Genomic DNA, 17,985 nt, shown 5'->3' with positions numbered 1-17,985 from the left:
TGACGAGCTCTTTGTGTCGGGAACCAATGTTGAGGCTATAGAAGGATTCAAGAAAGAGATGTCGTCTAAATTTGAAATAAGTGACCTTGGTAAGTTGACTTATTATCTAGGGATTGAAGTATGCCAAAACAGAAATGGAATAACATTGAGTCAAAAACGATATGCATCTAAAATTTTGGAGGAAGCTAGAATGTCGAAGTTTAACCTGACGCATACACCTATGGAGGCTGGTATAAAATTGTCAAAAGCTTTGGAGGAAAAGACATTGATGCCACGAGATATAGAAAAATTGTGGGATGTCTCTGCTATCTGATTCATACTCGACCATATTTGTCTTTCTGTGTAGGAGTACTAAGTCGATATATGCATAATCCTAAGGAATCCCATGGGGCGGCGATGAAGCAGTGTTTAAGGTATTTGCAGCGAACGATGACGTTAGGACTCAAGTTCACAAGATCCACTTCCACGGTTCCAAAACTGATTGGTTTTAGTGATAGCAGTCATAATGTGGATCCAGATGATGGTAAGAGCACAACCAGCCATGTATTCTACCTTGGAGGGAGCTTGATTTCTTGGTGCTCTCAGAAACAAGAGACGGTTGCGTTGTCATCATGTGAAGCTGAGTTTATGGCAGCTACAGAGCCGGCAAGACAAGCAATATGGCTACAAGACTTACTCAGCGAGATCACCGAATTACCGCGTGAAAAGGTTGTTATTCGTATAGATAATGAGTCAGCGATTGCCCTCACTAAGAACCCAATATTTCATGGTCGAAGCAAACACATACACACAAGGTACCATTTCATAAGAGAATGTGTTGAGAATGGACAGATTGAAGTTGAGCATGTTCCTGGAGATGAGCAAAGGTTAACAAAGACACTTGGAAGGACTAAGCACAAAGAGATGAGGGACCTCATTGGCTTGAAGGATATGAGTGAAGAAGAATTCAAGCTTAAGAGGGAGAATGTTGGATTAAACTTGAAATAGCTTAAGGCCCAAGAAAAGTATATTTAGGAGAAAAGCTGAATATACATAATTGAGTTTTATGAATTATCTAAAATAAGTTAGTTTTCCTATTTGGATTAGGAAAATATTGTCTAAACTTTTCATGTAAAAAGAGATACAGAGATATTGTATAATGTATGAGTTTGAGAGAGAACAAGAGAGCTTTAAGTTTTGAGTGATTTTTCTAAAAATTAATAAAAGAGAGTATTTTTTTCTATTTTTGTGTTTTTAACTCTTTGAAATTCTTTTGTTCTAGTTCTATACTTTCAAGGGGGTTGAGCTTTTCTTAAGAATCCACACTTAGGTTTCTTTCTCGTATAATATTCTTCTCGTCCGATCCCTATGGTTTTATTTATTTTCTCTTTTGAGTCCAAATTATATATATTTAATCGGTTTCCTTATAATATCTTTTATATTCTAAAAAAATTTGGTAATCATTGTCATTGTAAAAAAATTTTCTCTTAACTTGAAACTCAATCTTCTAGTTCAAAATCCAAGATAGGTTATTAGTTTAAGTTTGAATAATATTAATATTTAGATTTTAATCAAATTATTTATATTATTTTAGTTCTATCTATGAAAATTTACGTATATAAGTGATGAAGATATAGAATAAAATACATACATACATATAATATATCTGGCGCTCGATAAATTTGCTTTAAACCTTTAAGACAGGTCAACTGTCTATAGCTATGAATTCTAGGAGGAAGAAAAGACTAATAAATATAATAACTTGCTCTGATCTCTAAGTTGAGATCAGACATTAAGAAAAGAAAATAGAGTCTGCCTCTCTAAACCACTTAAAATATATATAGCTCTGGAGAACAAATCATTGAGTTTTTAATTCGATAGATACTAATCATATGATTTTACATGTTATAAGAGTTTTACATCTGATTATCACTAGCTCTGTTGACCGATCCATATGCTTCTGACTCGCGGGGTGGCATCAACCATATCACTTGAACATGATTGTCTAGTTATCAAGTCAAACTTTTAGTATATGAAAGTGCGTATATATATGATTATCTTTGATTTGACCATTTGTTTTTTTCTTTAGTTTTATTTGAGCAAAAATCAGAATGAGAAATCCTTTAAACGCCATTTATCTTATGTGAAACACTTAAAACATTTGTCCTTGATCTCGATACAGTTAGAATGAATTTTAAGTTTGCTTTGATTATATATAGTTTCTATGTATACTTAATTATATATAGTTTCTATGTATACTTAATTATTTTGGTTTTGAGTGTATTATTTTATCCGAAAACTATGAGATTTTTTTCAAGCTATTTTATTATGCATATATAGGATTGGGGTGGTGGTGGACCTGGTGGTGGGGAGAAAGCGAAGAAACGACGTGGTTCTCCTCCTTCGTTGACTTGTCTTCATCACACTGACTCAGCAGCATACCACATGATGTGACCAATATGCAATATCTTCTCCAACTTATCCGTTGATGTTTCAAATCTTTAGTCAACAAACCAATCAGCACCTCATAATTTATAGTATAAATTGTTTTGATCCAATAGTTGATATTTTTACATTTTTTTTTTATCAAAGAACATATATACATCTAGGATATATATGTCACCTGCATCTTGAGATATATATGTAATATAGTTCTTAAAATTTCCATTTGAAAACGCTTAAATCTTTCAACTCATGTGCACAAGTTGGTTTCGACTTTATAATAGTGCTTGCAATCAAATTCTAAGAGAAATCGGCTTCTGTAGGTTGAAACCATTACATAAAGTGGCAATAATATGCAAAGCTACATGTGATATATATATCCTCAAGTCTAGAACCGTTAGAAGAAACTTTAAATACATTGGCAAACCGAATGATTCAATGATTTATTATAGTAGTCGAACAAGCCTCTATATATGCCCATTGTACAAAACAACCAGCAAAGAGAAGATTACAATTTATTGGCTCAACACATTATAGAAACAACAACATACAATACATTTTCATACATATCATATAGACTCTAATAACAAACTAATTAAGACCGTGTTTGGCCCTGGACCCGTTTCAACTTGGAACTCTAATCAAGCAGTGTTAACAAAAGGGTATATCTCATACCTAAAGTTGCAGCTCCCACCCACAACTCTCCCTCCTTCTTTACCGTCACAACAGTTAGGAAGCTCTCCAATAATCCCATTTAAACATGCCTTACAACTCTCACTCCTCAAGTCTCTCGTACACTGCACTAGTCCGTACAACTTCTTCTTCCCGATATTTTTCTCTCCTGTCGCAAACAGCTTCTGGTTGCCTCCAGTAGTCGCTTTCTTCGTCAGCTCGGTTAAAAGAGCTCTCGTCTGCGTGTTGAAGGATGTTGGATCGCTCACATTGTTGACGTTGTACAAGTAAAACCTGTTCTCGTAATCGATTTTCCCAAAGAATTTGGTCGAGGAATACTTGAGAAGACAGTTGTCGTACCATATTATTCCCGCCTTGTTGTTCGGACATCTTTGACGTATCTGTCACATAACACCGACGTTAAGAACAATCCTCGAGCTTGATACTATTTATAATATACTCTTTCCATTTCAAACTTAAATTGTTTTTTTCTATCAATAGAATAGTGTTTTTTCCAAGTGAAATTTAGCCAATCTCTAATCAATCACATTGTCTTTTCAAAAAAAAAAAAAATAGTTTAGTATTAAAAGTAAATTTCTGCATTGGAAATGTAGAGTAAACTAACTACTAACCTAGCTGATAAGTAGTATATCTTATGCCGTTCTATATACATCTCTAAGATGTGGAAATATTTTGTATATTATATATGTAAATATTGTGTGGTTACCTCGGGGATGGCGGTTGCAAGACAAGAGCTACAGTCAGAGGAGGAGGCATCGCCGCGGCAAAGGGCCAAACCGTTGACGTTCTCTTGAGTGTTACCAGAGGAGGAGGCGGCGAAACCGGTGGATGGAACTATGTAAGAGAGCTGAGGAAAGAGATTGTTGAGATTTGACTCGTAGAGACTTTTCGAGGTGAAGCTTCCTTCAATGTCCGAGCACTTGTGGTAGAGAAACGCATTGGTCTGGCTTTGTGACAAAACGCTATGTATAGATAGAATTTGTATGGCTAATGCCAAGATGGGGAACCAAACCGTGCGTTTTGATGAAAAGAGCGAAGACATTGTTAATTTGATATTTTTTTGGAGGGTGTCTTTCTTTGGTAGAAGAAGTGTTGAGGTAGGGATGTTTTTATAGTGGCTAGATGATATTGGTCTTCGGGTGGTTTATTTATTTAATGTTTATTACAAGAGTTGAAATTTTCATTTTTGTACGGTCCAGATTTGGGTATTTTCAAATGTTGAATGTTTCATTTCATTACAAAAAGAAGTCAATTTAGCTGATTGGCTAAGATTAAGTCAATTATATCAAAACAACATTTCTTTTGTCCCTTTCGTTTATTGGTCATTTTCGTTTAAAGGCTTCTAGATGAAATTAGAAAATGTAACGGTGAAGGGAGAGGAGTTGAGAGACTTGGTATTGCGGCGAGAGGTAAGCCAATTAAAAAGTCAACATTCAAAGGTTTGACTGAGTGAACTTTCAAAGATCCAATGAAAAAGTTAACATGAAAATGATTGCATTTAATATAAGACTAGGATTACAATTGATTTTTTTTTCCTTATTCTAAATTGCTCTTCCACTATTTGTTTTCATACAATTGGCAAAGTTATGTTGTCGTTTCAAAATAATTACATATGTAACTTGGATATATATACATTATATGTTTTTAGTATTTTTAATCAAACTAACTATATATATATATATATATATATATATTTATGAATTTGCTGAACTATATATGTGGAGGTTTCCAAATACTTTAATTTATTTTATGTAAATTTGCTTCATATAATTTTTGGATTGCAGAAAGTAATTTAAAGCAAATATGTTTTTTTTTTTTTTTTTTTTTTTAAAGAGATACCGGTTTGTACCGGTTTATATTAACCGAATGAGCCAAATTACACAGAGCATCGCTCCAGAGTTTGTATGACCAAGAGAGTACGAGTTACATAGAGAATTATATGAGTTACAAACTGTGAAAATTGGTGAACCATAACGTGAGGTAGGTTGGCGTATCCAGGTTTGAGGTTGAGTTCCTTCCATCGAGTGCTGTGATCTTTCTTCTGAGCTGCAAGTGAATCTCCCTTTTGAGTTGGGTCTCTGATCGTAAAGGTGAGCCATGAAGGCGGGATTGCGTTCTCGCCATATGTTGTATATGAGCGCTTGAAAGAGCAGTTTGGCTACTACATTTAGCCGCCTGTTTGTGGTCGGGGTTTTTATCCAAAGTAGAGTGGCGTTGAAGTTTGACAGTGCGGGGGGACTTATTTGTCCAAAGGAGTCAGTCCATAAGATGTTGGAGTAAGGGCACTGAAAGAATAAGTGATCTCTCGACTCATTTCCGGTTGAGCACAGGAGGCAAGAAGGGGGGACAAGTAGATTCCATCTAAGTAGTCTGTCCCTTGTTGTTAGCCTGTCTTGGACCACTAGCCAAGTCATGAAGGCCATCTTTGGGATGCATTCTTTGAACCAAACCTGTTTATGCCAAGGAACAGGAGGTTCCGCTGGGTGAAGATGTTTCCAGAGCCTAGTGGATGAGAAGTTCCCCTGATTGTGTTGTGGTGTGAGTTGCCAAGTAAAGATATCCTGACCAGTGGAAACTGTAGGTAGTGGCTGGTCTCGAAGGAAGGTTGTGAGAAGCTGAACTAACCGATTTCTCCCCCTTGGTAGAACCCAGTTACCACCATTGACAGCTTGTGCAACAGAGGAAAGCAGACCAATCCCCGATACTCTGGGTCCTCCTTCACCTATAACATCAATCAATGGACTTAAGCTTGTCCAGTTATCATGCCAGAAAAGAGTGTTATTTCCTGACACAATAGTGGAGTGAACAAAAGGTCTAGCTAGATTCCTCAATTTTGTCAACCGCCTCCATATCCAGCTCCCAATTGTTCTGAAGTCTGTTTCCCAAAAGTTTCTGCCCTTTATCAAGTGAGATTTAGTCCAGGAGACCTACAGTGAGCCCGATTGTGAGAAGAGCAACCAAATGAGTTTCAACACAAAAATCTGATTCCAGTCTGATAGTCTACGGAGACCCAAGCCTCCGGCTGATTTAGGTGAGAAAACAACCTCCCAGGAAACCTTTGCCCCTCGAGCTGTTGAGACGACCCCCTTCCATAAGAAAGCATTGCAGAGCTGCTCCAGCGTTTCCAGACATCTGTTTGGGAGCATGAAGATCGATGCCCAAAAGTTGATGGTGCTATTGATCACTGAGTGGAGGAGTTGGAGCCTTCCCGCGAAGGATAAGAACCGATTTTTCCACGAAGATATTCTTCCTTTCACCTTATCAATAAGGGGTTGGTAGTCAGTTGCGGTGATTTTATTTGGGATTAAGGGAACTCCTAGATAACGAACTGGCAGGGATCCATGAATTAGGCTGTGTCGAGCTGCTAGTTGGGCTATGTTGTCCGAGTTGTTCCCGTCTAAGAAGAGACAAGTTTTTGAAAGATTAATCCCCAATCCTGAAGCAAACTTGAATTGAGATAGGACATCTAGAATAGCCTCAAGAGATCTTTCTTCACCGTTGAAGAAGACTAGAAGATCATCTGCGAAACTGAGATGGGTAATGAGTGGTTCAACGCACTTGGGATGGGGTTGGATCCTGTTCAGGTGGACTGCTTCATCTAGTTGTTTGGATAAAATATCCATTACCAAGGTGAAGAGCGGAGCTGAGATAGAATCTCCTTGTCTCAATCCTTTTTGACCCGGAAAATAACCATTTAGCTCGCCATTGAATGAGATTGAGTAGGAGGGGGTGGTAAAGCATGCTGACAACCAGTTTATAAACACTGAAGGTAGATCAAATGCTTTCAGAATGTTACACAGAAACTCCCAGTTGACATCGTCGAAGGCTTTGGAGATATCTATCTGTAAACATCCTCTACCGATTGGGCCATCTTTGTTGAAATCCGCAACAAGTTCTGCAGCGAGTAGAACGTTCTCACGGAGCAGTCTCCCTGGGACGAATGCTACCTGATTCCTTTGTACAGCATGAGGAGTGATCAGTTTGAGGCGCCTCGCCAGGATTCTGGAAATGACCTTGTAGATCGTGTTGCAACAGGAGATGGGCCTGAACTCAGAAAGTTTCTCAGCTGTGATGGTCTTCGGAATGAGTGCTAGGATTGTTGCATTGACTTGCTTCAGAAGCTTACCGGTTTTGAAGAACTCAGTCACTGCTTCCAGAAAAGTTGGACCAACTATTCCCCAAGAGGTTATGAAGAATTCGACTGTAAAGCCGTCAGGTCATGGTGCTTTGCTTCTTGGAAGTGAAAAAAGAGCATTGGTGATTTCTTATGGGGTAGGTATTGCTACAAGCTGGGTGGACAAATCCGGAGTGCATATGAATGGGTTGAGTCTTTTGATTCTTTCGACTGAGAGCGGCTGAACTGTGTGATCTTCATTGCCTAGTAGATGAGTGTAGTAGTGTATCACCATTTCCTTGAGCATTCCTTTGTCAGTAACCCTCTCTCCATCCAGATTTAGAAGAGAGCAAATCTGATTCCTTACTTGATGCTCCTTTATAGAGTTATGGAAAAACTTTGTGTTGGCATCTCCTTCTTCGCACCATCGAACTCTTGACTTCTCTTGGAGAAAAGATTCTTCTGCAGAGGCTAAAATTGACCATGTCCTTCTAGCGAGTTTCTCTTCTTCAAACAGGTTAGGTGATGGCTGTGTGAGCATTCGATTCTGGAGTAAGATGAGAGAGTCATGAGCCTCCGCCTTTCTTGCCTGAATGTTGCTATAATTATTTCTGTTGAGCGCCTTACAGCCAAGCTTGACCACCTTGAGCTTCTGACAGAGTTTATACATTGTTGTGCCTTGCAGACCCGGTGTATTCCATGCCGCTTCAACCAACCCCGTGTAGTCAGGATGTTTTGTGAAGGAGTAAAATTTGAAAGGCACCTTCCGTCTTTCTGTGGAGTCCATGGTCGAAACTAAAATTGGGGAGTGGTCCGATCCACCCGGAGCATCAAATAGTGCATTGGCATTGGGATAAGCTATTAGGCAAGCCTCATTAATGAGTACTCTATCAAGCTTGCGAGTAATAGGGTTGGAAGGCTGACTGTTATACCAGGTATGCGAGGCTCCTCTACTGGCCATCTCTGTTAGTTCACAATGATCTATGCAGGCCTGAAATTCAGCCATTCCTTGAAGTGGAAGAGGATAAGGGTGTAGCGAGTAATGATCCTCTGCCTGCAGAATCTGATTAAAATCACCCAGCAGCAACCACGGACGACTGTTTAAAAGGGTATTGCTGTGCAAATTTTGTAGAGAAGTCCAAAGCTCCCTCCTTGCAATCATGCAGTTTCGGGCATAGATAAAGGAGACTGTGAAGTATTGGTTAGAAGAAGGATCAAACACTCCGCAGGTAATAAGCTGGTCTGTTTTATGATAGATGAAGACCTTTAAAGCTGGATCCCAGATCACCCATATGCGTCCGTTTTGCGCTTGATCAGAGTAGTTGAAATCATACCTCCATCCCGGAAAGTTGGCAGCTAAGATAGGTAACGCGTTCTCTCGTTGGACATGAGTTTCCAAAATGGCTCCTAAAGATGGTCTGTTTGATCTAACCCATCCTTTAAGCTGAGTTTGTCTTTGAGTTGTATTCAACCCCCGTATATTATAACAAAAAACTTTCATCATCATGGAAAAAGGGCAAAAGGTTTTGAAAGCTTAGCTTTCAAGCTTGATGATGGGAACGTCCCTGCGAGAGGGAACGTCCACTTGCAGGAAGCGAACTACGATGAGTCTTGAGTTGTTTTGTAGCTTTCATCTCCAATTGAGCATTAGAACTCGAGACCACATCCTTCTTATTATTAATAGCTAAAGATGATTTCCTACTCTTTGCTGCTTTTGAAACCACAGGTTTAGAGTTCTTTGCATCCACTGCTTTCGGCGAATCTGGTCGACGCCTAATGATGGCCTGTGCTAACTGTATTGCTTCCTCCTCCTCCGCAAACTGAGATGGGGTGAGGGAGGAATGAGAGGGCTGGTTCGAGTTGCATTGTTCCTTGAGTCGCGCTTTCCTACCGACAATCTGCCAGTCATTAGGTGAGTCATTTGAAGGAGAATCAAAGTACCGATGGGTGGAGACTTGTTTTGCGTTTGGTGGAGTAGCTTGTTCTGTAGGCGGCGTTGACTGCGGTTTCATAGTTTGAGGTGGAGGGGGCGGAGGCAGTAGAGGTGGAGGAGCTTCTTTGGCGGTCTCTGCTTGTCCCTTGGGTTTCCAGATTTGTATTGGAGTTGTACTATGAGTTGTTGTAGTGGGATTGTTGTTGTGTTGAGTGACATCCGATCCGCTTGCACTCTTTGGGTTTGATGTCTTCGTGATAACCGGAGCTGTAGGACATCTATGATAGAGGTGACCAAACTCATTGCAGTAGTCGCATTTTGGGGGAAGTCTAGGATACTCCACCCAAATCCGCACTTCATTGCCTGCATCATCGTCAACCAACACAGATTGAGGTAGAGTTTTTTTGAGGAGGACTTCCACCTTAATCCTTGTATCTGATGCTAGAGGCGGCAGTTGATGCTTCTCCGTGTGTAGTGGCTCCCCTATGGCAGAGGCAATCGTACTAAGTCCGGGTAGAGAGAACAGCTGGGGGGGGGGGACATCTTTTAGGATTACCCAAATTGGAAGAGAGATTAGTTTCACAGGGGAGAGAACAGCTGTTGGAGTCCAAGGAGTTACAGTGAACAGACAGTTGCCCGCTTGCCAGCACCCAACTTCAATCACCCATTTACGGGTAGCTTCCGACGGGATGTGAATGAAAATTAATCCATTTGGAAGACACCTAATGCTGATTCGACCTCCCTTGCCCCAGATCGGGTTTAGATCTACAAAGATTTTACCTGAAGGCGGTGGATTTCCATGGAAATGAGCTATGATATGATCCTTCCAGGTGTCTTTAGAGTGTAGAATGACTGATGCTGGAGCTCGAACTTTCGGGGTGCCGTCTTCTGTGAGGGTCGGTTGAGCAGCCTTACTTAAATTGCGGAGAGAGGGATTGAATCTTTCTGCCCATGGGAGTTGAGTGTCGTCAATTACTAGAGGAGATAATGGATCTGCTGTGAAGCTAGGGTCAGTTTGCTGGAGCGTAGAAGGATTTCCCGTGTCCTCCGAGTTAGAGGTGGGAGGAAGTTGAGTGGGACTTGTCAGATCTGGATTCGAGATGGAGATGGTTGGAGGCGGAGCCGCTGAGACATCAGGTGGATCTAGTTCAGGCGGATCCGAGGGAGGATCCGACATGACGAGAAATGAAGAGGAGGGAGAAAGAAGAGATTCTCGACAGTGGCGTGAGGCCAAGCCGTCGGTTCGGGGAAGATCTTGAAAATCGCCTTAAAATCGCCTTAAAATCGCCTTATGTGACGTGATGTATTAAAGCAAATATGTTGCACAAATTAAATTAAAGACTCCCAAAACATAGCTTACCACATGTAAATTTTAATATGTTAACATTTATTATAATAAGGGTGAGATATAGAACTATATAACCGTTAAAAATCTGCGACATATAAAGAAAGATAAGAATCAATAACCGCGTGCAACATATTTGCTTATGATTCTTATAGGATTTGATTTATGTAATCCCATCATCAGAGAATATACGGATCCACGGATCCAGACTGATTAATATACGTATAAGAAGTTACCAAATTGTGTTTGTACTGCCGATTTTTTTGGAAAGAGTAATCACAATAATAAATTGTTACGATGGTATTAGATGCAAAATGCAAAATGTAATTAGTAGGTCTATTATTTTGGGAAGATCCGATATACCTAATCGGTTTAAAAGGTGAAAAAACCCTATCAGCGAGAAAAAATGGGACAGAAAGTTGTAATCCAAATAAGGAAGATCCGATTTCCCAAATCGGTTAAAAATTTGAAAAAAAAAAATGATCCGCGAGACAAAAAAATGGGACACAAATTTGTACTCCAAAAATGTTAAGATAGATGTTTGTAAAAAACTGTCACTCGAAAGAAAATCGAATGGAGATATTAAATAATTAATAGGATTTAAAACGTAGAAATATTAGCTAAAAATATATAAATAAAAAATCTTACCAAGAGAATGGGTTAAGCATAATTATCAAACAACATTTTAACTCCTAAGAAAAGGGTATATTTCATACCTAAGATTACACTCTTTTCCCAAAACTCTTGCTCCTTGTTTACCATCACAACACTTGGGAAGCTCCCTAATACTCCTTGCCAAACAACCTTTACAATCCAATATGTCTTGTGCACACTGCACCAATGCATACAATTTTTTCGCCCCGAGCCTTTTCTCCCCTGCTGCGTAAAGGTACATGTTTTTGTTTGGCCTGTTGGGTGTATTGGCTTCCACCATCAGCTCGTTGAGAAAATCCCTTGTTTTCTTGTTGAACGATTCGGTCCCCTCGATCATGTTTTTTGGGTTGTGCATGGAGAAAATGTTCTTATAGTCATTTCTCCTTGGACCTGGGGGTGATTTGGCCGAAGTAATAAAGAGAAAACATTGGTCGTACCATACTATTCCTCCTTTGTTCCTCTGACATCTCTTACGAAGCTGTCATACACACATACATTAACGTTATGTTTCATTTTGAACGATGATTTATTTTAAAACGATAAAATATGTCAAGATACCAATTTGATACCATATAGTAATCTCATTCAACATAATTGATTACTAGGCTCTTAAGAATTAAATCAAATTAAATATTATCATATTCCAATGGGGTTTTAGATATGTGACGGTTAATTAAATATGTTGAAGTGACATTACTTACCCCGGAAAGGGCTGTGTCAAAGCAGGAGAGGCACTTGGAGTCGTAGGAGTCCCCACGGCACTGTAATATGATGGTTACGAGATTGGGAACGTCGCCCTGAGAGATGTGTATGAAACCGCTGGGATAATCATAGGTTAAGACTTGTCGGATGAGAAAGTTGAGGTTTTCCTCGTACTCACCTCCAGTCCTATATTTCCCTTCACTGACGAGGCATTTGTGGTTGAGATAGTCATTGGTAAGGTTCAGAGACGAAACGCTGCGTATGAGAAGGAGTTGTATAGCCAAGATAGGGATAGAAACTAGGCGTTTGGATAGAGAATAGGAAGAGTGCATTCTCTTGAATTTTGATTCCTTATCCGGAGGAGGTCTCTTTTTGATAGATGAAACGTTGAGATTGAGATGTTTATATAGGAGAATATCGGAAGAATGTTAGCTGATTGGTCTCATTAGTAACTAGCTAGATGATTAACTATTTGTCTCAAAACAGTATTCTTATTTGGCTACCTTATACAAAATTTGATTTGTCACTTGAGATTGTAAAGAAATGTTTTTCCTTGTTTGTAACAGACATGAGAGAGGGGTTCCGTATTTTTCGGCAAAAGATGGGGAAGGGCCAATGAAAAAGTCAAAGTTCAAATGTTTACTAAGTTAAAATGCAAAGAAAATAGAATCACATGCAAGATACAAACCTTGTCGTACACGGTACACCACTTGTTTTTGAGCAAGGATCAAGATGATTTTGGCTCTCGAGATTTGTCCAAAATGTATCATACATTGGACACTTTCTGGAAAAGGGCATGACAATCCATAGCAAAATGTATCATTTCCTTCACTGAGATTGTAGAGAACAAGCCCTTCTTCGATGTTTACCCACATCAAGACCTCGTAAATATTGAGCTCCAACAGTAACAGTTTCAGTAGCTTTTGGACTGCAGGCAAAAATCACCAGGCAAAAAAGTATATAAGTTAAGCTACTCTTAAACATTACAAAAGTAAAGGAACCGACAAAAGATGGAAAAACGTCATTCATCTTACCTCTCTAATGGCATTGCTTGTGTTGTTAGTGCCCAAATCAATACCGATGACATCACTACCACCAGCAGGCTTGGAGCTGAAGCAAATAGAAGTAAAAATTTAGAACCAGAAACATAAGCAAGATCTTGGCAGCCATAGCAAATAGATGGATGGAGAAATCAATACCTAAATGCTCTGGCTAAATTCTGACCGATATATGAATTGTTCAACGACGTTTTCCCACTGCTCGACAGCTGCAACAAAATAGAGTGGACCAGATCAGGACGACGAGATTCCAGAAAGTAATTACCAAACACTCTCCATATATATAACCCTCTTCCCAATTTGAACTTGCAAGCTTTATTGAATTTTAGCACTTTCCTTTTATCATCAGTAAGCCGAGATGAAGAATACAAATTCCCATAAGCAATGATATCAGCCGAACTCGTTCTTAACAACTGTAATATAGAGACAATGGTCAAGCGTTGATAGCTCAACTGGTAATGATTCTCTGACAAAGTTTAGAGGTCGCCGGTTCCAAGAACAGCTTTAAGGAGGGAACCATAATAAATGCCCTGGTTCCTAACCTCAGGGAATGTACGGGTCTAGACACGAAACCTCTTAGTAATTAAAAATATATATATATATATATATATAGAGACAATAAAATCATTCACTGATGAATGGTATAAGGGACATGCTCAAATTAAAACTAGGCGTTTTGATCGAGAATAGGAAGAATGAGGGGGTTTCTTTTTGATAGATAAAGCGTTTAGATTGAGATTTAGATTGAGATGATTATATATATAGGAGAGTAAGAAGAATGTTAGCTGATTGGTCTCATTACATGAAGACCATGTACGGGTCTAGGCCCGAAACTTTTTAGTAATTCGAAAAAAATATATATATAGAGACAATGAAATCATTCACTGATGAATGGTATAATGGACATGCTCAGATAAAAACTAGGCGTTTTGATCGAGAATAGGAAGAATGAGGGGATTTCTTTTTGATAGATAAAGCGTTGAGATTGAGATGTTTATATATATAGGAGAGTGGGAGGAATTTTTGTGTATAATATTCTTTTCGGTGATAGAAAGACTCTCTATAAGGGGTAAACACAAAAGCTGAATTAGTTATTTTTTATTTTGTTCTAAAGTATTTTAATGAATGAAACAGCTAAAATGAACTGAAACTTAATATTATATGTAAATAAGGTTTTTTTGGCAAAATATCCAAAAAACTAATATGGTTCATGCATGTCACATACATCAGAAAAATTTCTAACTTTTTTGTTTTTTTACAGTGAAAGAGACACATAAACAAGCCAATAGTCAAGAAACTGAAGCTAAAAAAGAAGCCAAACATAAAATAAGTAAAAGCTCAGTAAAACAGAATAAGAAAGTAAATAAAACTAAAATGAAAATTGTAAAATGGTCAGGAGAATGTCCTCATCATCAAATAGTCTTAAGTCCGTAGAAAAGGGTATAGCTCATACCTAATATTACAGCTCGTACCCAAAAATCTTGCTCCTTGTTTACTGTAGCAGCACTTGGAGAGCTCATTAATACTCCATTCTAAACAAACTTTACATTGAAATATGTCTAGAGCGCACTGTACCATTGCATACAATTTTTTCGCCCCAAGCCTCAGCTCACCCGCCGCATAACTACCCGCTTTGGGTTTATCAGCTTTTAGCATCAGACTGTAAAGGAAATCCCTAGTTTTTTTGTTGAACGACTCTGCATCCTCGTTCACAGTCTTTTGGTTGTGCATAGCGAAAGTATTCTTGTAATCAATCATCGTTGGGGGTGAATCGAACGAACTAACATCGAGAAAACATTGGTCGTACCATATTATTGCTCCTTTGTATCTCTGACATCTCTTACGAAGCTGTCACATACATATCCATATACTTTTTGTTTTATTTTAAACGTTGATTCATTTTTTCAATACAACTATGCTATGCGTTTTATTAAAAATAAAAAAACTATGATTTTCGTTTCTTAAATGTTTGTAGTAAAACTTCAATGTTTTAATATTTAACATATGTTATATATGTAATTATATGACCACTAATAATGTTAAAGTGACATTAGTGGCATAGCAAGAACTGCACTTAGACCCGTAGGAGTCGCCGCGACATTGAAATACAATGGTAATGAAATTCGGAGCATCGCCACGAGATGTGTGTGTGAAACCGTCCGGAAATTTTTGAGTAGAGATATGATTGATGAGATAGTTAAGGTTTTCCTCGTACTCACTTCCCGGCTTATATTTCCCTTGATCGACAAGGCATTTGTGGTGCAAATATGCATTGGTAAGGTTCAGGGATGAAACGTAGCGCACGAAGAGTTGTACAGCCAAGATCTGGAAACAAACGAGGTATTTGGATAAAGAATATAATGAGTGCATTTCTTCGTATTTATTTCTTTCTCTGTCGGCGATGAATACTCAGGAAGGATTTTAGCTGGTTGGCTCCACCAGTAACTAGATTAATTAACTGTTTATCTCAAAAACGATATTCTTTTGTGGTGACCTCATTACAAAATATGATTGATCTGGATTTTTTTTGGTGTTTGTACAGAGAAAAAGAGAGAGAGAGAGAGAGAGAGAGAGAGAGAGAGAGAGAGGAGTTTGAGTATTTTCGGCGAGGGATAGGGAGGGCCGATGAAAAAGTCAAAAGTTTAAATGTTTACTAAGTTGAAACAAAATACTCGAATCACATGGGTCGTAGTACACCACTTGTTTTGAGCAAGATGCCATAGGATTTTTGGCTCTCAAGATTTTGCTATAAACTGTATGATATATGGACCCCTCTGGGAAAGGACTAATATTCCATGCACTGTGATAGATTTGTGGTCATGGCCTGAAAACCGCGGATCGAACGAGGTAATTATGTGAAATTACGTGTTCAGTATGCTATAAATAAATGGTTTTCAAACGGCTGACTCGTTAGTTTTAACTGTGGTCAAACGTTTTAATTAAATTATTTTCTTTCAAAAACGATGAATGATATGATTTACCAACTAGTTGAATTCTTTATTATTAGATAGCGCGAAGTATTGTGATATCAATCTAGTAAAGGAGACACAAATGATTGAGTAGTACCGCTAGAACACAACATCGTTTTTCTACCAAGAGGTTTGATTACTAATTAGGAGAGTTCCGGGATCTTATTGAAAGGAGAATCTAGTTTTTTTTGGAAATATAGAGGGCGGCCTCGATCGAGCTATAATCTTATCAAATGGTGTTGCAAACGAATTAATAATGTGGGTGAAGAATATTGTTTATTTTTTTTCTATATTTTTTTAATTAGTATTTTACTAGTAGAGTATATTATATATCTTAAATGATTATATGAAAATGAGAAAGAGAAGAGATGAGAAGAAACTATGAGTCTCATTATTAATAAATCAAGTCAAAGGATGAGGGAGAATGATGTTTTGGACTTTGCTCTTCATAATTCATAGGTATATATAGCTTGGACCTTAGAAAAAAAAATAAAATAAAGAAACACAAAGCTAAAAGCTCAAAAACAGATTTGGAAAGCGAACAAAAACAAAGTGTGTGCAACATCATCTTCAAACAGTCTTTAAAGTCCTAAGAAAAGGGTACAGCTCATACCTAACATTACAGCTCGTACTCAAAAACCTCGCTCCTTGTTTACCGTTGCAGCACTTGGGAAGTTCCATAATATTCCATTCCAAACATTTTCGACATTGCAATGTGTCTTGGGCACACTGCACCATTGCATATAATTTCTTTGTCCCGAGACTCTTCTCCCCCGAAGCATAATATACAAGGTTGACACCATCTGGTTTAATGGCTTTAAGCACCAACTCGTTGAGGAAATCCCTTGTCTTCTTGATGAACGACTCTGGATCCTCGTTCACGTTTTTTGGGTTGTGCATAGAGAAACTATTCTTGTAATCTATCTTCCTTGAATTTTCATTATTGATCGAAGAAATAATGAGTAAACATTGGTCATACCATATTATTCCCCCTTTGTGTCTGTGACATTTCCTTCGAAACTGTTATATAAATATACTGATTTTAGTTACGGATAAGTTCAGGTTTTTATGTACATAATATATTGATGTGTTGACGTTTTTCAAAATATATCTGCGATATTGTTTTTATCGATTTATGTCACATTTTTGTAAATCATATATATAATTACGTCGACATTAGTAAGAGTATGTATTAAATCTATTTGACCATGATATATGTGTATATTTGAATACTATACCTAATAAAATCAAAATATTATGTTTTACCAATGGTCGATTAGATTATGACGACCAATTAATAATGTTGTAGTGAAATTACCCCGGCAAGGGCGGTGGCAAAGCAGGAGCTGCACTTAGACTCGTAGGAGTCGCCACGGCACTGTAATATGATGGTGACGCAATCGGGAGCATCGCCACGTGATATGCGTATGAAACCGTCCGGCAAATCATAGGTAGACACGGATTTGGTGAGAAAATTGAGGTTTTCCTCGTACTTACCTCCAGGCTTATAGTTCCCTTCACTGACAGCGCATTTGTGGTTGAGATAATCATTGGTAAGGTTCAGGGACGAAACACTGTGTATGAGGAGGAGTTGTATGGCGAAAATAGGAACAGAAACAAGGCGTTTGGGTAAAGAAAATGAAGAGGACATTGTCTTTGATTTGTATCCTGTTTCAAGAAAAGAGGGATTTAGAAAAAAGAAAAGCGTGTTATCTGACTGGTCTTATCTTGAACTAGATTAACTAATTATCTCAAAACGATTTTCTTTTTTCGGTTACTTTAGGAAGTATTCAACTGATCATCTGAGTCTGTAAAAGAAAAGTGTTTATTTTTTTCTTTTTCTTTTGATTAATGTTTCTTCTTTGTTTGTAACAAACATGAGAGAGGGGTTGTGTATTTTTCGGCTAGGGATGGGGAGGGCCAGTGAAAAAGTCAATATTTACTAAGTTAAAACACTTAGAATACATAATCACACGTTTCGGACCTTGTAATTTTGTCAAACTGTATCATTCATGGATTTCTTAATATTCCATGCAATTTAGCTCATCGTCCATGCAAAATATGCATTTGTGATTGGGGTTGTTGTTGTGAATTTG

The 17,985-nt window shown here is 38.2% G+C and overlaps 4 protein-coding genes across 4 annotated transcripts; all 4 read right to left on the bottom strand.

Moving 5' to 3' along the window:
- Positions 1-2,835: 2,835 nt before the first annotated feature.
- On the bottom strand, positions 2,836-4,277 carry LOC104773853 (cysteine-rich repeat secretory protein 38). The gene is made up of 2 exons (XM_010498523.3): positions 3,821-4,277; positions 2,836-3,494 (listed from the first exon to the last, which is right to left on the bottom strand). Exons 1-2 carry the CDS (start codon positions 4,154-4,156, stop codon positions 3,063-3,065), a joined length of 768 nt encoding a protein of 255 aa, XP_010496825.1. The 5' UTR covers positions 4,157-4,277; the 3' UTR covers positions 2,836-3,062.
- Positions 4,278-10,994: 6,717 nt separating this feature from the next.
- Positions 10,995-12,358, bottom strand: LOC104746649 (putative cysteine-rich repeat secretory protein 37). The gene is made up of 2 exons (XM_010468169.2): positions 11,862-12,358; positions 10,995-11,638 (listed from the first exon to the last, which is right to left on the bottom strand). Exons 1-2 carry the CDS (start codon positions 12,192-12,194, stop codon positions 11,192-11,194), a joined length of 780 nt encoding a protein of 259 aa, XP_010466471.2. The 5' UTR covers positions 12,195-12,358; the 3' UTR covers positions 10,995-11,191.
- A 1,984-nt stretch (positions 12,359-14,342) lies between these two features.
- Positions 14,343-15,602, bottom strand: LOC104748421 (putative cysteine-rich repeat secretory protein 36). Its single transcript, XM_019237093.2, has 2 exons — positions 14,970-15,602; positions 14,343-14,768 (listed from the first exon to the last, which is right to left on the bottom strand). Exons 1-2 carry the CDS (start codon positions 15,288-15,290, stop codon positions 14,343-14,345), a joined length of 747 nt encoding a protein of 248 aa, XP_019092638.2. The 5' UTR covers positions 15,291-15,602.
- Positions 15,603-16,304: 702 nt separating this feature from the next.
- Positions 16,305-17,722, bottom strand: LOC104746648 (putative cysteine-rich repeat secretory protein 37). The gene is made up of 2 exons (XM_010468168.2): positions 17,208-17,722; positions 16,305-16,909 (listed from the first exon to the last, which is right to left on the bottom strand). Exons 1-2 carry the CDS (start codon positions 17,538-17,540, stop codon positions 16,460-16,462), a joined length of 783 nt encoding a protein of 260 aa, XP_010466470.2. The 5' UTR covers positions 17,541-17,722; the 3' UTR covers positions 16,305-16,459.
- Positions 17,723-17,985: the final 263 nt, after the last annotated feature.

The sequence above is a fragment of the Camelina sativa genome, chromosome 15 (assembly GCF_030686135.1).
Source record: "Camelina sativa cultivar CO46 ecotype springtype chromosome 15, ASM3068613v1".
NCBI classification, from domain to species: Eukaryota; Viridiplantae; Streptophyta; class Magnoliopsida; order Brassicales; family Brassicaceae; genus Camelina; species Camelina sativa.
This window is presented reverse-complemented; position numbering and strand designations above follow the sequence as displayed.

Coding starts and splice junctions, on each gene's coding strand:
- LOC104773853 (XM_010498523.3), bottom strand. CDS start 4,156: ATGTCTTCGCTCTTTTCATCAAAACGCACGGTTTGGTTCCCCATCTTG. Junction 3,495..3,820: donor TTGCAACCGCCATCCCCGAG/GTAACCACACAA, acceptor GTTATGTGACAG/ATACGTCAAAGATGTCCGAA.
- LOC104746649 (XM_010468169.2), bottom strand. CDS start 12,194: ATGCACTCTTCCTATTCTCTATCCAAACGCCTAGTTTCTATCCCTATC. Junction 11,639..11,861: donor TTGACACAGCCCTTTCCGGG/GTAAGTAATGTC, acceptor TGTGTATGACAG/CTTCGTAAGAGATGTCAGAG.
- LOC104746648 (XM_010468168.2), bottom strand. CDS start 17,540: ATGTCCTCTTCATTTTCTTTACCCAAACGCCTTGTTTCTGTTCCTATT. Junction 16,910..17,207: donor TTGCCACCGCCCTTGCCGGG/GTAATTTCACTA, acceptor TTTATATAACAG/TTTCGAAGGAAATGTCACAG.
- LOC104748421 (XM_019237093.2), bottom strand. CDS start 15,290: ATGCACTCATTATATTCTTTATCCAAATACCTCGTTTGTTTCCAGATC. Junction 14,769..14,969: donor GTTCTTGCTATGCCACTAAT/GTCACTTTAACA, acceptor TGTATGTGACAG/CTTCGTAAGAGATGTCAGAG.